At 45.0% G+C, this 19,810-nt stretch overlaps 1 protein-coding gene across 3 annotated transcripts in view; it reads right to left on the reverse strand.

Moving 5' to 3' along the window:
- LOC141106421 (uncharacterized) overlaps positions 1 to 19,528 on the reverse strand; it is a 34,985-nt gene extending 15,457 nt beyond the window's left edge. Inside the window, exons 1-4 of one of the 3 annotated variants that reach the window (XM_073597193.1) lie at positions 19,431 to 19,528; positions 10,574 to 10,681; positions 9,471 to 9,644; positions 9,251 to 9,353 (exon numbers count right to left, since the gene is read on the reverse strand). In XM_073597193.1, coding sequence (XP_073453294.1) covers positions 9,251 to 9,353; positions 9,471 to 9,644; positions 10,574 to 10,675 — 379 coding nt within the window. In that variant the 5' untranslated portion in view covers positions 10,676 to 10,681; positions 19,431 to 19,528. The other 2 variants (XM_073597191.1, XM_073597194.1) reach the window with 2 other exon arrangements.
- Between the last annotated feature and the right edge of the window lie 282 nt (positions 19,529 to 19,810).

Consider the following 19,810-nt stretch of genomic DNA (forward strand, 5'->3'; position numbering starts at 1 on the left):
TAAGGGCAAAAATGGAAGTGTGACATGTTATGATCTGCAGCGGCTCACTGATGCTGTGGCAGGAGGGATAAGTCACGTACATCTGACAGTGAACCAGGATGTGATGACAGTTGCCTCCAGGCTTTGAATGTCTCAACTTCCCCTGCGTCAGCAGATGAGCCCCTCCACGTCCTTGATAATGGAAAAGTCCCTAGAAAGGTCTTGTATTTAGACGTGGAGCGCATTAAGATGACTAATGTACTGTTGGAAAATGCCTGAAGTCATAAAAACACATTTGACTGCGGTGGAGACACCCAAGTGTATAGCAAAGTGGTACTGCGTTGTACCAATGGGTGGAGCCAGGTGGGTAACCTTGATCAAAAAGGGAATTGGTGGGACCAATGCTTATTAACCACTTCAATACTGGGCACTTCCACCTCCTTCCTGCCCAGGCCATTTTTCAGCTTTCAGCGCTGTTGCACTTTGAATGACAATTGCGCGGTCATGCAACACTGTACCAAAATTAATTTTTAATAATTTTCTTCACAAAAATAGAGCTTTCTTTTAGTGGTATTTCATCACTGCTGTTTTTTTAATGTTTCACTAAAGAAAAAAGACCAAAACGTAAAAAAAAAAAAAAAAAATGTTGTCTTAGTTTCTGTCGGTAAATTTTGTAGGCGGCACTTATTGGCACTGATAGACGGCATGGATAGGCAGCACTGATGGGCACTAAAAGGCAGCACTGACTGGCATCAGTAATGGGCATCGATGGGTGTCACCGATGGGCACTGCTGGGGCCTTACTGTAATCAGGACACGGATTACCTGCCCTGGTCTCCCCTGGGAGGAGATGCCGCTGGTCATCTCTTCTCACCACACACTCTGTCAGTGTAAGGCAAGGAGGGCTGGTTACCGGCACTTTCACATTTTACATGTGGCCGGCTGTAATTGGACACAGCCAATCACATGGTTAAAGAGCCGCGTCATCGGCTCTTTACAGAGATCGGGGTCACGCTGTGTCCTATGAAGTGGCGTTCTGGGGCGCCGTCATATGACGTTCTCCCAGAACGAGAACCGCACCGCTCCTCCGTCATTTGATGGTGGGTGGGTGGCAAGTGGTTAAAGGTTTGGCACAGGATCTCCCGATTCCCTCCCGAGGAGAGTGCTTCCATTTACTGATTGATATAGAAGGCACTCAGAACTGCGACATCAGAAGTCTCTCCTCCTGGTGTGGTGACTAGGAACATGATGCTGTCTGAGGTGCAGCGGAGCAGACTTCTCCTGTCTTCATAGCCTTGTTTTGGCCAGCAGCTTCTCCTGAGAGAGGGAGAGGGCAGACTTTGGAAGTACGTTATGTTTGTTAGAAACTGTAAGGGCTCATTTACACTTCAGCTTCAACCCAAATTAAAGCGCCTACTGCTTCAAAATGCTTTTATGATGTGTTTTTGATGCTTCGGTGGTGCTTCGATGAAGCTTTCATGACGCTTCGGTGAGGCTTCAATGATGCTTCCGTGATGTTCTTTTGAAGCTTTGTTGAAGCTTGGCAGGTGCACTGTGTGTATGGATATCTCATACCTGCAATTTCTTCAAAGCGAAGCTAAAACTGAATTAAAGCCTCTCAAAAGCTTTAGGTGCTTTTAAGCGAGCTTTGTTATAGACTTCTATGGGGGGCTTTAAAGCACCACTAAAGCTACATGGGGTATCATTTTTGAAGCGAAGCCGAAGCAAATCAAACCCAAGGTGTAAACTGGACTGTAATCTAACCATTTTATTTCGTGACGGTGGCTTAGACTAGTGTTCAGAGAGCTTTAACCACTTCCAGCCCACGGACGTCATATGACGTCCTGGGCTTTGGGCGGGTATATCTGAATGATGCCTGTAGTTACAGACATCATTCAGATATTGCCGGTTTCAGCCGGCGAATCTCTACACCATAGGAATGATCATAGCGGCCGTTCCGCCGCTTGATTGTTCCTATGGGAGGCGAGAGGGGACGTCCCCCCCCTCCCGCCACCCTCCGATGCTTGCTCCGACTCACCGTTACGATCGGTGAGGCGGAGAGTGGATCCGCCGGCGCCGGATGTAGATCATAGAGATCATGGTCGCCGGAGTCTCTATGATCGTCGGAGGCCGGGCGCGATGTTATGACGTCACGCCCGGCCTCTCCATTCAAAATAATGGCGCCACTTCGGCTGGGAAGCGGCAATCGTTTTATTTTTTTTTTTTTAATTCAGGCTTCCCAGCCTAGTGGTGAGATATGGAGTCTTACTGACCCCATATCTCACTATTAAGAGCACCTGACATGTCATATTGCTATTACAAGAGATGTTTACATTCCTTGTAATAGGAATAAAAGTGATCAATTTTTTTTTTTTTTCAAAAAAGTGTCAAAATAAAAAAAATAAAATATAATTAACAATAAAAAAAAATAAAATTTTTTTAAAGCGCCGCTGTCCCCATGTGCTCGCACGCAGAAGCGAACGCATACGTAAGTCCCGCCCACATATGAAAACGGTGTTCAAACCATACATGTGAGGTAACGCCGCGAACGTTGGAGCGAGAGCAATAATTTTGGCCCTAGACTTCCTCTGTAACTCAAAACATGTAACCAGTAAAAAAATTTCAAGCGTTGCCTATGGGGATTTTTAAGTACCGAACATTGGCGCCATTCCACGAGCGTGTGCAATTTTGAAGCGTGACATGTTAGGTATCTATTTACTCGGCGTAACTTCATCTTTCACAAAATGCAAAAACATTGGGCTAACTTTACTGTTTTTTTTTTTTTTTTAAACACAAAACAGTTTTTTTCCCCAAAAAAAACGTTCGAAAAATTCCTGCGCAAATACTGTGTGAGATAAAAAGTTGCAACAACCGCCATTGTATTCTCCAGGGTCTTTGCCAAAAAAACATATATAATGTTTGGGGGTTCTATGTAATTTTCTAGCAAAAAAATGATGATTTTTACATGTAGGAGAGAAATGTCAGAGTAAGCGTAAACTAGTCCTAAGGACTAGTATTTTTTTCATTTATATGGGCTGAATGAATCATTTTATATGGGTCGACCGATATCGCTTTTTTTTTTTTTTTTTTTTAAGGGCCGATACTGGTTTATCAGCTGCCTTTCAGACTGATATCAGGTGCCGATGTTCTGTAGATTTAAGGTTTTTTTTTTTTACACTGTCCCTTTTTTATCACTTTTATTGCTGTGACAAGGAATGTAAACATCCGTTGTGACAGCAATAGGCAGTGACAGGTACTCTTTATGGAGGGATTTGCACTTAAAAGTATTCAAAATGCCAAGATCAGCGTTTTTGAACATGTAATATATTTTAAAACTGGTGCCTTTTAGGACGCCAGTAATCTGGAAGTGATGTCATGACATTGCTTTCGGGTTACTACAGCCGAGACACGAACAAAACAATCAGCTTTGTTCGGGTACCCGGCCAGCCAGCGGACCTGCTGGCTGGTCGCTCGGGCCTCCCGGTGGAATGGGAGACCCGGGCAGAGCGGCGGGAGGGGGAGATGTCCCCTCCCACTTCTTGTGATAACGGCCGAGCGGCTGCTTAGCCGCATTGGTGGTTGTTACAAGAAAGCCGACTGTCCGCTCTAAAGAATGGTACCGGGGTGATGCCTGCAGCTGCAAGCATCACCCCGGTACAACCACTTGAAGCAATATCGGTACGTTTCTGACCGATACCGATTCTTCTTCTTCTTCAAAAAAAGTGAATATCGGCCACACAGATAATCGGTTGACCCCTAGTTGAAACCCCTGCATGGGAATCCTAGATGGACCCCCTTTTTTTTTTTTTTTCTTTTAATAAACGTGGGCTACCAGGCGCTTAACGATAACGTCTGTGTGACATGGACTCGCTGCAGAAACACCCCCCAATATCACACTATATTATATTTACTTGTTTAAAAACTTTTTATTTCTTCAGCTGGTTTCTGGCCTAAGCCAAAATCAAATCATACATCCCAAGAGTCTTCATGTGCAATTTTTTGTTTCTTTCATCCGGATGAGGTGTTTTTTCAGCTAAGCACACCTTCCTGTCTGCATGTTTGAGCTAAGGGCAGATGGATTCCAAGAAGTAAATGCTATTTGAATCATCTGCCCTTACTCAAGATGGACATGGCTAGTAATTAGTAGGGGGGGCATTTTTCTAGGTCATTTTTCAACAAACAAAAAAGCATGGAGACATGGATGGATAAGTGAGTTTGCTTTGAACATTAAAAATAAATGAAATAGTGTTTTCAGTGCTTAGATAGATAGTTACGTCCAGCTTTAAGTGCTGCACCACTTTTTTTTTTTTTTTTTAATGGGAGGCCATAGTTATACTAGAACTACTATTAAAAACTTGTTAAAAACCTGCTTGAGCTGAGGGGTGCTTTAAAGGATGTACACACAACCTGAAGCCCATTTGCACAAGGCCTAACAGCTACTGTCATGACACTATATACACAGGAGAAGTTGTGAGGTGTGTTATCTAGTTAGCTTCTTTCATTAATAGTGGGCTGCATATAGTTCCTATACAGATTATGCACTCCCCTAAAACTTGTATATTTTTTTAATGGTAAAATAAATAAATCCAATATGATTTATAATACAAGGATCAACAATAATTTACTCATTCATAATAAAGTGCAAACAGCACAGTTCTACTTCTCCTTCTCTCTCCCGGCTAAGTCAAAGTAACCCTGTCCTGTGGGGTGAGGTTAAAACCAATCCAGACTGTAAAAGAAGCAGCTTAAAGGAGAAGTATAGCCAAAGCTCATTTTGGCTGTACTTCTCCTGTGGTCCAGGGTCCACGTCATCATGACAATGGAAGCCGGGGATCTGGACCAACACCCAGCTCAGCCTCTCAGCTTGCCGCTGAGAGCCTGAGCCGGACGCTGCACCCCCTCCACAGCCCAGTGCTCAAGGAGGGAGCAGAGCTGAGAGCTGTGACTGACAGCCTGCAGTTCTCTGCTCATGGAGCTGTCAGAACCGAGCGATTGGCAGTATTCCATCGCTCGGTTCTCAGTGCAGAGGTACCGGGGGGACAGCTGCAGCATCAGACCGATGCTGCTTCCACCTAGGTAAGTATGATTGGGGAAAAAACGCCAACCTCATACTTCTCTTTTAAGGCCTCATGCACACTGATGTTCCTAAAATGATGTTTTTGGGGGCTTTTGGCATTTTTTTGCCTAATCCCCTGAATGCACCTCAATAAAAGACTATGAGGGTGATTTACTAAAACTAGAGATTTCAAAATCTGGTGCAGCTCTGCATAGAAACCAATCAGCTTCCAGATTTTAGGCCGGGTTCACACTGGTACGACACGACAGTCATACAACTGTGAATCCGACTTTGCCCTGCAACAACGGACAAACTTCCAGCCAACTTAAATGAACGGGACCTGTCTTTGATCCATTCTTACCAGACCCTTTAAGTTTGGTATGAATCTTGAGGAGGGACCCCACGCCGTTTTTTTCTTTTAAATTTGGAGAGGGTTTTCCCTTCAAGATCATCAGAGCACAAGTCGCATGCCACAAGTTGGATCAGTTAAGACGATGATCCGACTTGCATTCAAATCAATGGGCAGAAGTCGTGTCCAAGTCGGACCAAAGTAGTGCAGGAACCTTTTTCAAAGTTGGACCGACTTGTGTCGGACCAGTTAGGATGGCTCTCATAGGGAATCAATGATTTATACACATCATGCAAAATGTGACCCCAAAGTTGGAGCGTATGTCGCACCGGTGTTAACCAGCCCTTAGCCCTCGTTCACACTAAACGCAGGTTTGAAATCATGCGATTTCAAATCCACATTTCAGTGAGAGTTCGGAGGTGATTTGAAAGAGATCTGTGCAGGTTCATGCACAGATGTCTATTGAAATCGCCAAAAGTAGTGCAGGAACTACTTTTGTAAATCGGTGGGGTGCCGCAAAGTCAGGGTTGCATCGATTGGGACAGTGCCGTTGCCAGCAATATGCTGCGATCTGACATGTCAAATTTCGTCGATGTTAATGGGGGGGCTTACAAAGCTTAATTGAACAAGCTGAAGTTAGAAGACAATTGGCTACCATGCAGAGCTGCACTAAATTCTGAGTGCTCCAGCTTTAGTAAATCAACCCCCTATGTTTTCATGCACACATAGGGCTTTCAGAGTAGTTTAGGACCAGTCAAAGCTCCTTCTCCTGAATGCAGAAGAATTGAGTTTAAGAGAGGAGCTTTTGGGCATAAAAAATGCCAAACGCTGTTAAATGTGCCTAAGCGCTAGGCGTGTTTAGCACTTAAGAATTTTAATGGCCAGAATAAATTAAAATTCTGGTCAATGAAACAAACACCCAAACTTAAAATGCTACTAAACTCTGCTAAACGCGCCTAAACTGGTTTAGTTTGAAAAAACACAGCTTAACCCCTTGGCGCCGGCTGCTGCCAGCCCTTTAGGGGGTTTGCTATGCCGGGATAGCCACGTGACCACCGTGATTGGCTCTCATGGCAGTCACATGATGGGAAAAGCTGCCAATTACTGTGCAGGGAACGCGCACGTTCTCAGCACAGCACTGTCGGCGCTATTGCGCGCAAATATGCGGCCGCTCGGCATCAAGGCCCAGCCGCGAAGAGAGGCCGCATATTTGCGCGTGCTTGGGGACAAGAGGTTAAGTGAGTTTAAGTGCTGATTTTTTTTTCTGTCAGGAGAAACAGCATTTTCAATAAACCAGTGTGCATGAGGCCTTATGCTTCTTTTTCAGTCTTATAAAGCTTTAGATCAAGGGTCTCAAACTGGCGGCCCTCCAGCTGTTGCAAAACTACAAGTCCCATGAGGCATTGCTAGGATGACAGTTACAAGAATGACTCCCACAGGCAGAGGCATGATGGGATTTGTAGTTTTGCAACAGCTAGAGGGCCGCCAGTTTGAGACCCCTGCTTTAGATGCTCCTGCCAACTGACCCTTCCAGGTGGGTCTGGTCTTGCATCCCTTGCTAAGAGCAGTGGTCCCCTGCTGTTAACCCCTACTCCTCTACTGAGTCTCTTACTGAAGGACAGATCTGCAAAAGGAATTATGTGCCTAGCAGGATGAAATGCTACCCAACACCTTTGGAGGTATCAGTCACCAGGAGCTGTTCATGCCAGCCCCCCAGCATACAGCCCCCTACCCAGCAACAGGGTTACTTTAAACAAGCACATAAGTAGATTTGGATGTTCTTTGATGCACTTTGTACTAATTACTACTGTATATAATATTTCAATATGCCACTCAATTTGCTAAAGCTACATGATGTTCCCTGTACTTCTGGAGCTGCCATATGTAAACTCAATGCAAAGTTTAAAGTGCATCTTTCCTAAAAGAAATGCAGGGGCTGCCATCGCTAATCTCTTTCTGAAAACACCAACTGCCTAGCTGTTATAAAGAGAACGCACCGCTCCAGGCTGACCATGGGTGCAATCAGGTACTAGGTGCACACCTCGGCTCACCACCGTCCACAGCAAATAGGATATCAAACGAAATGGTAGCACACTGGAATCTTGGATTTCTTGATGGATACTTTATTGTCAAAGACAGACAAATGACAGGGAATGCAGTTTCACAAGATTGTACCTTGCTTGATCACAACGACCTAGCAAGATACAATCTTGTGAAACGCGTTAACTGCATTCCCTGTCATTTGTCTGGCTCTGACAATAAAGTATCCATCAAGCAATCCAAGATTCCAGTGCGCTACCATTTTGTTTGCTATCCTATTTTCCTAGCTGTTATGCTGACCCCATGGCTTTAATATCTTCTACATTTTTTAGAAGAGGTCACCAGTGGCAGCCAATATGTTTCTCTTATGATAGGTTCAATTTGTGCAAGGAAGCTCCACCTTAACACCATCCTTGAACAGTTATCCTCCTGTGTGGCTAAAATCATGTGACCGATAACTTGGCATCTGACTACAAGCCCATCAACGCATAGATGCCAGAGACGCAGCTTCTTTAGGGCTCGTTTACACTTGCTTCAAAATGTGGCGTTGGACATGTTTTTTTTTTTTTAAAGCACTCTGAATGCCAATCAAAGCCCCTGTCACTAAATAAAATGGTAAGCTGACAGTTCTGTTCACACATTGTTTGCTTTGCTTCACAAATTATACCCCATGTCACTTTCTTTGTGCTTCAAAATGTCTCCAAAGCCTCCCTAGAAGTCTATGAAAATGCTCGTTAACAGCACCTGCAGTTTTTGAGGGGCTTTTATTCAGCATTTGCTTTGCTTTGAAGATATTGCAGGTATGAGATATCCCAGGATGCACTGGGAAACCTACAAGCAAACCAGAAAGATGTCGTCAGCAGTCACTTCCGGTCATGTGTCTATAATCTGGGAGTGTCTGGTGCAGACGTCACATCTGGTGTGGAGCAGCAGGAAGGTGAGCGGGGTCCGGAGTGGAGCAACTAGGAGACGGCACATGTAGTGTACGATATATAGAGAAAGGTGACTGGAGAGTGAGGACTGAGGATCAGCAGAGCTGGGGGACCGCAGCAGGAGAAAATAGCAGTTGTCACACAAGATGCGCAGCGTGGAAGCAATATAGAAGGAGGTGAGCGGAGACCGGAGGGAGGATCAGAAAACCAAAGGATCAGCAGAGATGAGTTACTACTGAGCGGGGGATCTGCCGAATGAGGGTACTTATTAGCTGGGGATCTGCTGGACAGGGGTTTTAATGAGCTGGAGTTCTACTGGGCCCCTTTAAAACAAATAGAAAATCAACAGTCAACACACACAGGGCATTTGAAAAGGTGAAAAGCAAATGTAAACGAGCCCTTGGAAAAGGTAAGCCTTTAGGCTGCTTTTCACTGTTAACATCACCGGGAAAACTGTGCTGATTCTGGCAGGTAGTATAAAAACAAATGCAAGTAGACTTTAGCACACTCCTATCACTGATATCGGTCAACATGACATTTAATGAACTGGTGCAGATTGTATAAAACAGCTTGTCAGGCTACAATGTGCTACAGAAAACTGGCGACCAATTAAACACAGGATGCCGACTCACTGTGACCAAAACTAAAGGCCTTAATGATTACGCCCGCTATGTGGCAAAACGCATTTGAGGGTCCTCTCCTGTGGGTGGAGAGCAGAGCTGAAACCATCATACACTACCTGGTTTTGTTTTGGTCACAGTGAGTCGGGGTCCTGTGTGCGATCGGTTGACATTTTTCTGAAGACTTTTGCACAGTTGAAATACTTTCTAGGCTGCGTTAGCAGTTGAGTGATTATGTTTTCTGTAGGAAACACGCACAGTGCTTAAGCCCATACCCGAGGATTCCTCAGACTGTTGATCCTCTAGGTCCTTGGAGGGTTGGTCTTCATCCATTATGACATCACTGTAGAGGTCTTTGTGTTCTTCTAAATACTCCCACTGCTCAATGTAGAAAAAAAAAAATCATGTATTGATGCCTTTCAGGAAGCTGACACACACAATGACACAGGTACATCATCTGCTGGATATTATCCCACAATTCCCAGCGGGGCTCACCTCTTCTGTCAGAAGCTCAATGATCTTGTTAGTAACTTCCAGGATCTTCTTGCCGTTGCTTCTTTTTGATATGAGGGATCGAGGTGGACACTCTGTGATACTCAATCCTACAGACACAGAGGGATTCTTGCTGTCTGAGCCTTCTTCCCTAAATTTCTTGACAACTGTGTAGTCCTATATAATAGAGGAAATCCATCATCATAAAGCAAATGTGTTCAGTTTAGTGAGAATAATAAGGTCATCTTCAAAAATCCTTCTCACCTCTTTGGTCAGGTCTGTGTTTTGTTTAGGTCTAGTATACACCAGTGTTGCTGTATGAAGGGCGATCCACATTCAGTCCGCTCACGAAAGAGCATTTGACAGGCAGTAAGGAAGCATTGTGTCACCCACTCACTGCCTGCTTTAACCCCTTGAACCCTGCACTAACACGCATCGCATGTGGTTGCAGGGTGTTCAATAAGTTGTGTTCAGCCCTTGGTACTACCTGCTAAAAGTGACAGCAGGGATCGTTTTTGCCACACAACAAAACACTGTGCCCGGGGCATATGTTTTCCCCCCTTTGCTGCTTCTGCACCATAAGGGGGAGAAAATAGGGGCTGATAAAAGTGTGGCTTGTTTGCAAGGGTAAATGAGGCCTAAAAGAGATGAGTGATGTCATGTGACCTCCCAGAATAGTCCGCACCTCCCCAAGTCAGGTCTGGTCTGTGTTTTGATATCCTGTGAAACTTCCAGAATCCTCACCTCTCTGGTCAGAGTCTGTTTTATAAAAAGGCGATAAGTGTGATGTCACGTGACCTCCCAGAATCCTCCTCTCCTCTGTCAGGTCTGTTTTAATAAAGATAAAAGCAATGTCATATGACCTGCCCCCTAGAATCCTTTTCACATCTCCGCTAAGGTCTGTGTTTTATTATTAAAGATAACAGTGATGTCATGCAATCCTCCCAGAATCCTTCTCACCTTTCTGGTCAGGTCGGTGTTCTATTATTAGAGATAGCAGTGATGTCATGTGATCTCCTAGAATCCTCCTCACCTCTCCGGTCAGGTCTGTGTTTTATTAATAGAGATAAGAGTGATGTCATGTGACCTCCCAGAATCCTCCTCACCTCTCCGGTCAGCAGGTAGATGATCTCCAGGGTGAGCTTCAATATCCTCTCAGTCACATGACTCTGGTCCTTGTCCATCCTCAGTGCTGAGCCGTTAGTCATGATCTCCTGTAAGATAATATATATAAATATGATAAACTACACCAAGGATAAGCAATTAGTGGACCTCCAGCTGTTGCAGAACTACAAGTGCCATGAGGCATAGCAAGACTCTGACAGCCACAAGCATGACACCTAGAGGCAGAGGCATGATGGGACTTGTAGTTTTGCAACAGCTGGAGGTCCGATAACTGCATATCCCTGAACTACACCAAGCTACAGTTGTAGGGGAAAAAGTGTCACATATGGTCACTGTAAACCTACTTCCCAAAACTGGCATCTGATAATATCCAGGAGTACTGCTGCTTTTCTAAAGGATAATGAGTAAATTCTGGCATCATATATATTTATCTCAAGTACAGTGTAACAGTAGTGTCAATGCCATGACCTGCCCAGGGCTGAGCAATGTGTATTGCATGTGCTTCTCCAAGCTAAAACACTTGCATTGTCCCTCTCCATAGTGTACATTGGACGGCCTTTGGAGACATACTGAGGCTGAAATGTCAAAATACGTGAGATGTTCCACCAGAGCCTGCTTTAATACTGAGCTGACACTTGCCAACTGGTAGCTGAAATGAGGCTTGCAGCAAAAGTATCTTCTGCTGGGTAGGAAGAGGAGTCACACTTTTTTTTGTTTAATATCTGTTTATTTAATGAAATAACAAACAGAATAAACAAGAGATAATACAAGCACATCGTGTAGATACATGTACGGGTACAAGTTCAAGCAAATATTACCCGTGGACCATCAGGGACGGAAGACTCAAAAAAAGCGAGGTGCAACCATAATATAGAACCTGGGTCCGGGTAGGTATTTGAAAAATTATTTACAATCAAATATTAAAGTAGGTAGAAAGAGTTTTTAAAAGAAGAGGAAAAAGGGGGAAAGAGACGAGATGGCGGAGAGGGGAAGGGAAAAGGTGGGGCGCTGGTAACCGATGGAGTGATCTAATCTTCACAAGCAAAAAATCTCAATTAACAGCAGTAGAGTAATTATCATACAGAAGAGTTAGGAGACAACATTTGGCTGTATAACTTCAAGGGTTACAAACATGATATCTTTGTAGTAAGAGGTAGTTTTGAATTTGAACCAGTGGGCCCATATTTTGGTGTGATGCCTATCCTTACCTCTAGTAATATGGGTGAGTTCCTCCAAGAGACTGATCTCATCTACCTTTTGTAGACAGCTTTTCATAGAGGGAACTGTAGGTTGGACCCATAACTTGGGTATGAGGGCCTTAGCTGTATTCAAGAGATAGAGGGGTGAGGGAACGTTTATAAGGGCCAACTGGAAGGAGTATTGTCCATAGGTCAAAGGCGAGAGAGAGACCCACTATCTGATTTATGAGGTTAAGTATATCTGCCCAATAAGGTGGATTCGAGGACTGTCCCAGGGTCACACATTTGAGATGATTGATTATGTCCAGTCTGACGTTTCCATCTATATTCTATTATTAACTGGGTGCCTAAACAGCTGACAAATGACGAACTTGAGGGGGCAGATGTTCAAATACAAAAAGATCCCCAGTGCAGGATGGTAAGCGGTCCTAATTTCACTGCTGACATTCACCTTTTCTTGCTTGAATGCTCAGTTTTCAACCACTCCTCTCCCTTAAGCCGGCCATAGATGGTTGGAATTTTGGCCGATTCAGCAAAGACCGTTTGAGATTCCATCCATGTATAGGTAGGATGATTGTCGATTGATGGATCAACTTGGGTACACGATTCTTTTCTCCTCCCTCTACAGCATGTCCGATTTATAAAATGCGATTGTCAGCCGCTATAGCAGCTAGCAATAATCGCTGTGTTCTCCCAGCAGGGATGTCAGAAACGCAATAGCTCTGCGGGAGGTATTCCTCCATCAACACTGACTAGAACATCCCAGCTGGGTTTTAATTCTACAGATTATAAAATCTAAGCCATGCAACACCGTGGCTGCATTTCTGGTTTGAACCAGAGCTAGAGGGTCTTATACCGATGCTATGCCTTAAGAAACCAGAAGAGCTCCTCAAACTCTGACACACAAGGGGATGTACTTATGTCACTAGGACGGATCATCTGCTGTTATACCTTTACTGCACTTATTGCCTCGTTCTCTCCTGTGCATACTGCCGGCTAAATGTCAGGAATTATAGCATATGGAGTATATAAAACATATAAGCTAGAAGCTGATCAGCTCACCAACCCCCCCCGTTACTTAAATGTTGCTTTTAGATGGACTAGTCAGTTACCGTTACAATAGAGTCCAGAAGAAAGGGATGGCTGCCTCAGTTTCTCCTCCTTCTTCCTTTTTTATTTTTTGGAGTATGGAGTGAGCCCTACAGGAGATAATCCAGCAAAATATCTACTAGAAAATCTTTCTCGTGTCTGAACAGTGTTTATAAACACTGTCCAATACTTGGTTTTGTTGACAGCAGAATCTACAGCTTGGTGTATTTATACAGAAACTTCCAACTAACATTTTGGCATCCAGTAATTGCCAACAAGTGCATGAAAAAAAAAAGTGGGAAGGAGAAGCAGGGCAAAAGGACAGGTCGGATTTCACATGCCTTGTGCCTGTTGAAGTTTTTCTGGGCACATGTAGCATGCCCAGTGTCCACCTGGCTAAAACAGAATCTCAGCTGTCCTGTCACTTTTTAAATAAAATGTATGGGTAAGCTTGGTCTCACCTGTAGGAGTAAACCAAGCGTAACCTGGGTAAAAAAAAAAAAAATGTATAAACGTAACTATTTTCAGCCTGCTGCAGACTGCTCACGTGATCTCCAGTGTCAGCCAGCGGCAGCTGCAGGGGAGATGAGAGAGCGCTCAATCTCTGGGAATTCCTGAGGGTAGTGATGCCACCCATAGACTCCCGTGTCCCAGCCATTGTCGCCTCTCCTTCGTCTCCCCTGCTGCCACCACTGGCTGACACACGGGATCACATGACTGGACCAGAGCAGCCTGAATACAGGTAAGTGTATACGTCTTCTTTAAACAGGTTAGCCAGAATAGGTGTTAGGAGGGGGAGGGAGCATTGTTATGATTGGTAGAAGGACTTCTATCCAGCCAATCGACAAAAGTGCCCAAATCTGGATTGAAATTCAGCTGGTCCTCGCTGAACTGGACCAATTTCGATCCATGTATGGTTGGCTTTAGTGTAAATGTCAATTAGTGTCAGAGTGGTAGTGAAAAGTGGTAGTAAAATCGACACAGAAAAGAAAAACACTTTAACCCTTGCAAGTTAGAGCAGAACTTCACCCAAAAGGGTAAGTTCCGCTTGTTTTCATCCAATTCCCCCCCCCTACTTCTCCACTGCCATATTTGGAACTTTTTTTTTGGGGGGGGGGGAGGTACCTGGTTTTGACAGGTACCCGCTCCCCACAATCTCTGCAGAAGTTCACCTTCCCCGTAGCAGCACAGCAAGTCCAGAAGACAGTGGGACCATTCACAAAGTGGAGCGCGGCTGGCGCATGCAAAGTAGGAAACCAGCTGTGAAGCCGGAAAGCTCCACTGCTGGTTTCCCTTACCTTAGATGCCGACGCCTACACCCCAACCTGACTGAAGATTCAGCTCGGGTGAAGACATCGCTGGATCCCTGGACAGGTAAGTGTCCTTATATTAAAAGTCAGCCGCTGCTGACTTTTCGTTTTTTTGGGGGGAGACTGGAGCTCCGCTTTACGCATCGCATACTAGCACATTATGAAAAACCTACTTTACAACAAAGACCTCCCGCTGTCAGGGCTTCCATCTTCACCTTGTCTTCTTCTTTCCATGTTCGTGGGCTCCAGCTGTTTGAATGTCCGAACCGCAATGAAGTCACTAGCGCACATGAGCCATGCACTCTGAAGAGCGCATGCGCCGGTGACGTCACCAGCTGCAAAAATAGTGATTATTCCTAAAACCTGCAGGTAAACTTTATTATAAGCTCACCTGTCACCAAGCGGTGTTTACTACCACTTTAATATCAGTTAGTGGCAGTGTTAGAAGCAGAGCTAGGAAATAGAAAACTTTTATTTTTTTATATTTTTTTTGTGTTTGTGTGAGTGTTAGGCAAGCCATGGTTTTTGATGATGGCATAGATGATGAGCCCGGGGTTGCTGGAAAGAAAATCACTGAAATTGGAGCTCGACCCAAAAGGGGAAGGGGAAGCTCGCCTTGTTTTCTTCCTGTCAAAACCAGGTATCTGCTCCCACTTCCGGGTAAGATCACTGCAATTGTTGTTCCGCAATCTACGTAATTTCCGGCCCCTCCTCCTCCAGCCCCCCCCCCTACTGCCTTCTGGGAGACACACAGGTCCCAGAAGACAGAGGGACCAATCAGAAAGCATTGCGCATGAGAAGTAGGAAGCGGGCTGTGAAGCCGCAATGCTTCACTTCCTGTTTCCCTTAGTAAAGATGCTTACACCCGGAGCCGAGGGACGGATCGGCTTGGGGTGCCGACATTGCAGACTCCCTGGACAGGTAAGTGTCCTTATAAAAGTCAGCAGCTACACTGTTTGTAGCTGCTGACTTTTATTTATTTTTTTTCCCCCAGGCTGGAACGTCTCTTTAACTCTCCCATCAACACAGTCAGTTGAAGGGGAACCCCCCCGCAGCTCTATTGTGTTCTGCCGGCAGAATACAATCATTACTGCTAAAGCTGCCGGCAGTAATCGCACGCAGAAAATCTAACAGGCCGGTTGTACTAAAGCCAATCGATCGATGGACTGACTTCAGAATAACCAGCCTGCCCATAGATGGATTGAATCTCAGCAGGTTTCAGCTGAACCGGCTGAGACTGGATTAATCTATGGCCGACTTTAACCATTTGACCTCCGGAAGATTTTACCACTTTCATGACCAGGGCTTTTTTTTTTTTTGCTATTCGGCACCGTGTTTCTTTAACCATTTGCCTACTGGGCACTTTCACCCCCTTCCTGCCCAGGCCAATTTTCAGCTTTCAGCGCTGTCATACTTTGAATGACAATTGCACGGTCATGCTACACTGTACTCAAATAAAATTTTTATCATTTTTTTTTTCTTTTTGCTAAAATTAAACAAAGACCAAAAAAATAAATAAATAAAAATATTTCTTAGTTTGTCAGTAGATTTTGTAAAATAGCAATTTTTATTTTTTTATTTTTCCTCCTTTTAGTGATGTGCGCTGATGAGGCTGCACTGATGAGTCGGAACTAATATGCTGCACTGATGGGCGGCACTGATGGGCGCTGACTGGCATCACTAATGGGCTCTGACTGGTGTCACTGATGAGCACTGCTGGGGCTGTACTGTAATCTGGGCACTGGTGATCAGGTCTCCCCTGCGAGGAGATTCCGCTTATCGGCACTCAGTGAGCTGATAAACGGCACTTCCTTGTTTACATGTGACTGGTTGTGATTGGACACAGCCAATCACATGGGTAATGAGCTGCGCCATCTGCTCTTTACCGAGATCGGGGTTGCGCCATGTCCTGGGAACACAGCGTGGCCGCGATCGCTGCGCTGTGTACCGCTTCTGGAGCGCCATCATATGACGTCATCCCAGAACGAGAATGCCACTCCGCCGCCATCATTTTACTATACAGCGGGCGCCAAGTTATCAATTGGTAATTGTGCCACCATGCAACACTGTACCTAAACAAAGTTTTATATAACGTTTTCACACAAACAGATCTTTCTTTTGGTAATATTTGATCAGCACCGGGTTTTGTATTTTTTACAATATAAACAAAATACGGCAGAAAATGTTGACATTTTTTACTTTCTGCTCTAAATCGTATCCACCAAAAAAACTTAATTTCTTCATAAATTTTGGCCAAAATGTATTCTGCTGCATGTTTTTGATAAAAATCCCAATAAGTGTTTATTGATTGGTTTGCGTGAAAGGTATTAGCGTCCACAAACTATGGTATATATCAGCATTCTCTAAAGTGCAGCCCTTTGTTTGTCTTTGTCCGTCAGGCCTTGGGGCACAATTCCATCCACTGACACCAACAATGGGGCACAATTCCATCCACTGACACCAACAATGGGGCACAATTCCATCCACTGACACCAACAATGGGGCACAATTCCATCCACTGACACCAACAATGGGGCACAATTCCATCCACTGACACCAACAATGGGGCACAATTCCATCCACTGACACCAACAATGGGGCACAGTTCTTTCCATTGACGCCAACAATGGGGCACAGTTCTTTTCATTGACACCAACAATGGGGCACAGTTCTTTTCATTGACACCAACAATGGGCCACAGTTCTTTTCATTGACACCAACAATGGGGCACAAGTCTTTTCATTGACACCAACAATGGGGCACAAGTCTTTTTATGGACACCAACAATGGGGCACAATTCTTTTCATTGACGCCAACAATGGGGCACTAGTCCTCCCACTTAAACCAAGATGGGGCATTGTTTACTACCACTCAACGCCAGGACATTTTCTACTCCCTCTGGCCCTAGTCTGGCTCCCCCTAAAGTCTGAAGGGCAGTAAACTGGCCCTTTTATTTAAAAAGTTTGGAGACTTCTGAGATATATATGTATATATATATATATATATATATATATATATATAGTGTGTGTGTGTGTGTGTATATATATATATATATATACACTGGAATTCTCATTTATTTTATACTACTAATGGCGGCGATCAGTGACTTATAACAGGACTGCACTAATGCAGTGATAATACTTCACTGTCACTGTACTAATAACAGTGGCTGGGAAGGGGTTAACATCTAGGGCTATCAAAAGGTTAAAAGTGTGCCTACCTATGTGTAATGTGTGTAAACTGTGCTGTTTTTACTAACTGATCTCTAAGTTTCTCATCAACAGAGATTGTTCCCTGTGTACACAGCTCTGTGTTGAATGTCAACACAGAGCCCTGGGCTGTGATAATACACAGCTGATCAGCAGATCCCGACCGTAAATCATTGGCCAGACCTTGGTGATAGGCTCCCGCCGTGTCCAATCACAGTGGGGGGCTCGCATCCTAAACCCGGAAGTATCAGTAGACGTTTGCCTACAGCCACACAGCGGGAAAGCCCATGCAAGGGTCCAACGGCCGCAATGTCCGCCAGCCACCCGCGATCACTCCTCGGAGAGGCAGAACGGGGGATCTGCCTATGTAAACAAAGCAGATCCCCGTTCTGACAGGGGAGTACCGTGTGATCGTCTGTTCCTAGTGATCAGGAATAAGGATGAGCTCCGGCGTGTTCACACAGCCCACATGCAGAGCCCACCAGGAAGTCAGCACCGCGCTAATCACAGGCAGTGAGACATTTTCCCGATGTGCGGCTACAGAGATCGGGAAATGTCTCACTGCCTGTGATTAGCGCGGCGCAGCGCCGACTTCCTGGTGGGCTCTGCACGTGGAGTGTGCGAACACGCCGGAGCTCATCCTTAATCAGGAACAGCGATCGCTCTCTACTCCCAGTCAGTCCCCTCCCCCCCACAGTTAGAAACACCTCCCAGGGAACACTTAACCCCTTGATGGCCCCCTAGTGTTAACCCCTTCCCTGACAGTGACATGTATACAGTAATCAGTGGATATTTTTAGCTCTGATGTCACTGGTCCCAAAAAAGTGTCAAAAGTGTCCGAACTGTCTGCCGCAATGTCGCAGTCCCACTAAAAATCACTGATCACCGCCAAGAAAAAAAAATCATAAAAATGCCATAAAACCCATAGTTTGTAGACGCTATAACTTTTGCGCAAACCAATCAATATAAGCTTATTGCAATCTTCTTTTTTTTTTTTTTTTTTTTTTATTGGATGTGTTTTATAGCAAAAATTAATAGTTTTTTTTATAACTTGTCGCTCTTTTTTTGTTTATAGCGCAAAAAATAAAAACCGCAGAGGTGATCAAATATCACCGAAAGAACGCTCTATTTGTGGGGGAAAAAAAAGGACATTGATGTCATTTGGGTACAACATCGCACGCAATTGTCAGTTAAAATAACGCAGTGCCGTATCGCAAAAAAATATTTCCCAGTCATTAAGGGGGTAAATCTTTCCGGGGCTGAAGTGGTTAAAAAAACCTATAATAATAAACTATTACATTGGAGGTATTGGAATTTCCTTTTCAAATTTTCCTTTTTGAGAACATAACGAATACGAATGCATCCGAATTTACGAATTATTTGACGCAATGAATACCGCATCTAAACAAAGGGAACGAATACGAACGCATTCCTGAAGATACAAATGATTTGAAGTAACGAATGCCAATCGTGACCAATGATCGGATAAACGAGAAAAAAAAAAATTTGGTGGTGCGCGTCTAGATGATATGTACAGTTATGCTAACACGGGTCAAAGTTTGCGCGGTACGGTTTGTTATGAAGGGGTTAAGGGTATACTCCCCTAAGGAGGGAATCATTGGGCAAATCAGTGCCAGGAGGAACCAATAAAAGGCAGAGCCATTGTGTGGGGGGAACCCTTTTCCCAGCACACCCTCACTATGGTGGTCTTGGAGGGGTTAACAAACAGGCACACTGCAGTCCCGGGGGGGGGGGATAGAAATGATAGAGGAACCCAATGAAGGTTGCCCCACTACCTGGAGGAGCAGCTAAGAAACCATATTCTCCACCCTCAACCAGCACCAGCCGCCATGTAGGAACCTTATTAAGGGTGGAACAACACCAGGAGGAACCAATATGAAAAGGCTCCCTCCACCCGCCGCACAATGTCTCACTCGGGGAGCTATATTCAGGGCGCACAGCACCCCAGCGCCGTCCCAGAGCTGGGCGCCCCCACTCCCCATCCTCCCGCGGGAGATGCACATTACTCACATGAAGCTCGGGATGCCCGTAGAACGTCTAGTCCTCCCGACGTCACAATGCCCGCTGTGTGACGTCACCGGCCGGAAATGGCGGCCCTGCTGCATCCTGGGACTTGTAGTCTAGAGCCGAATCCCTTCTCAGCTCAGGGTTGAGGGTGTGAGGAGAGCCCAGAGGGTGGAGGGGGCACAGAGTGCTGTGAGGAGGTCATTATCACCCAACCTGGGTTACATATGTGGAGCACTAGGCAATTTTTTGCTTCCACAGGCAGCTTATATAAGCTCACTATTCAGAGGACTCGCACCCCTTTCACGGCCACGTTCGTGCTAAAGCCCCGCTTATTTTAAAGGTGTTTTAGCGCCCTTTAAGTGACGCTTTTCGGCTGCTAACGG

The sequence above is a fragment of the Aquarana catesbeiana genome, linkage group LG08 (assembly GCF_042186555.1).
Source record: "Aquarana catesbeiana isolate 2022-GZ linkage group LG08, ASM4218655v1, whole genome shotgun sequence".
Lineage (NCBI taxonomy): Eukaryota > Metazoa > Chordata > Amphibia > Anura > Ranidae > Aquarana > Aquarana catesbeiana.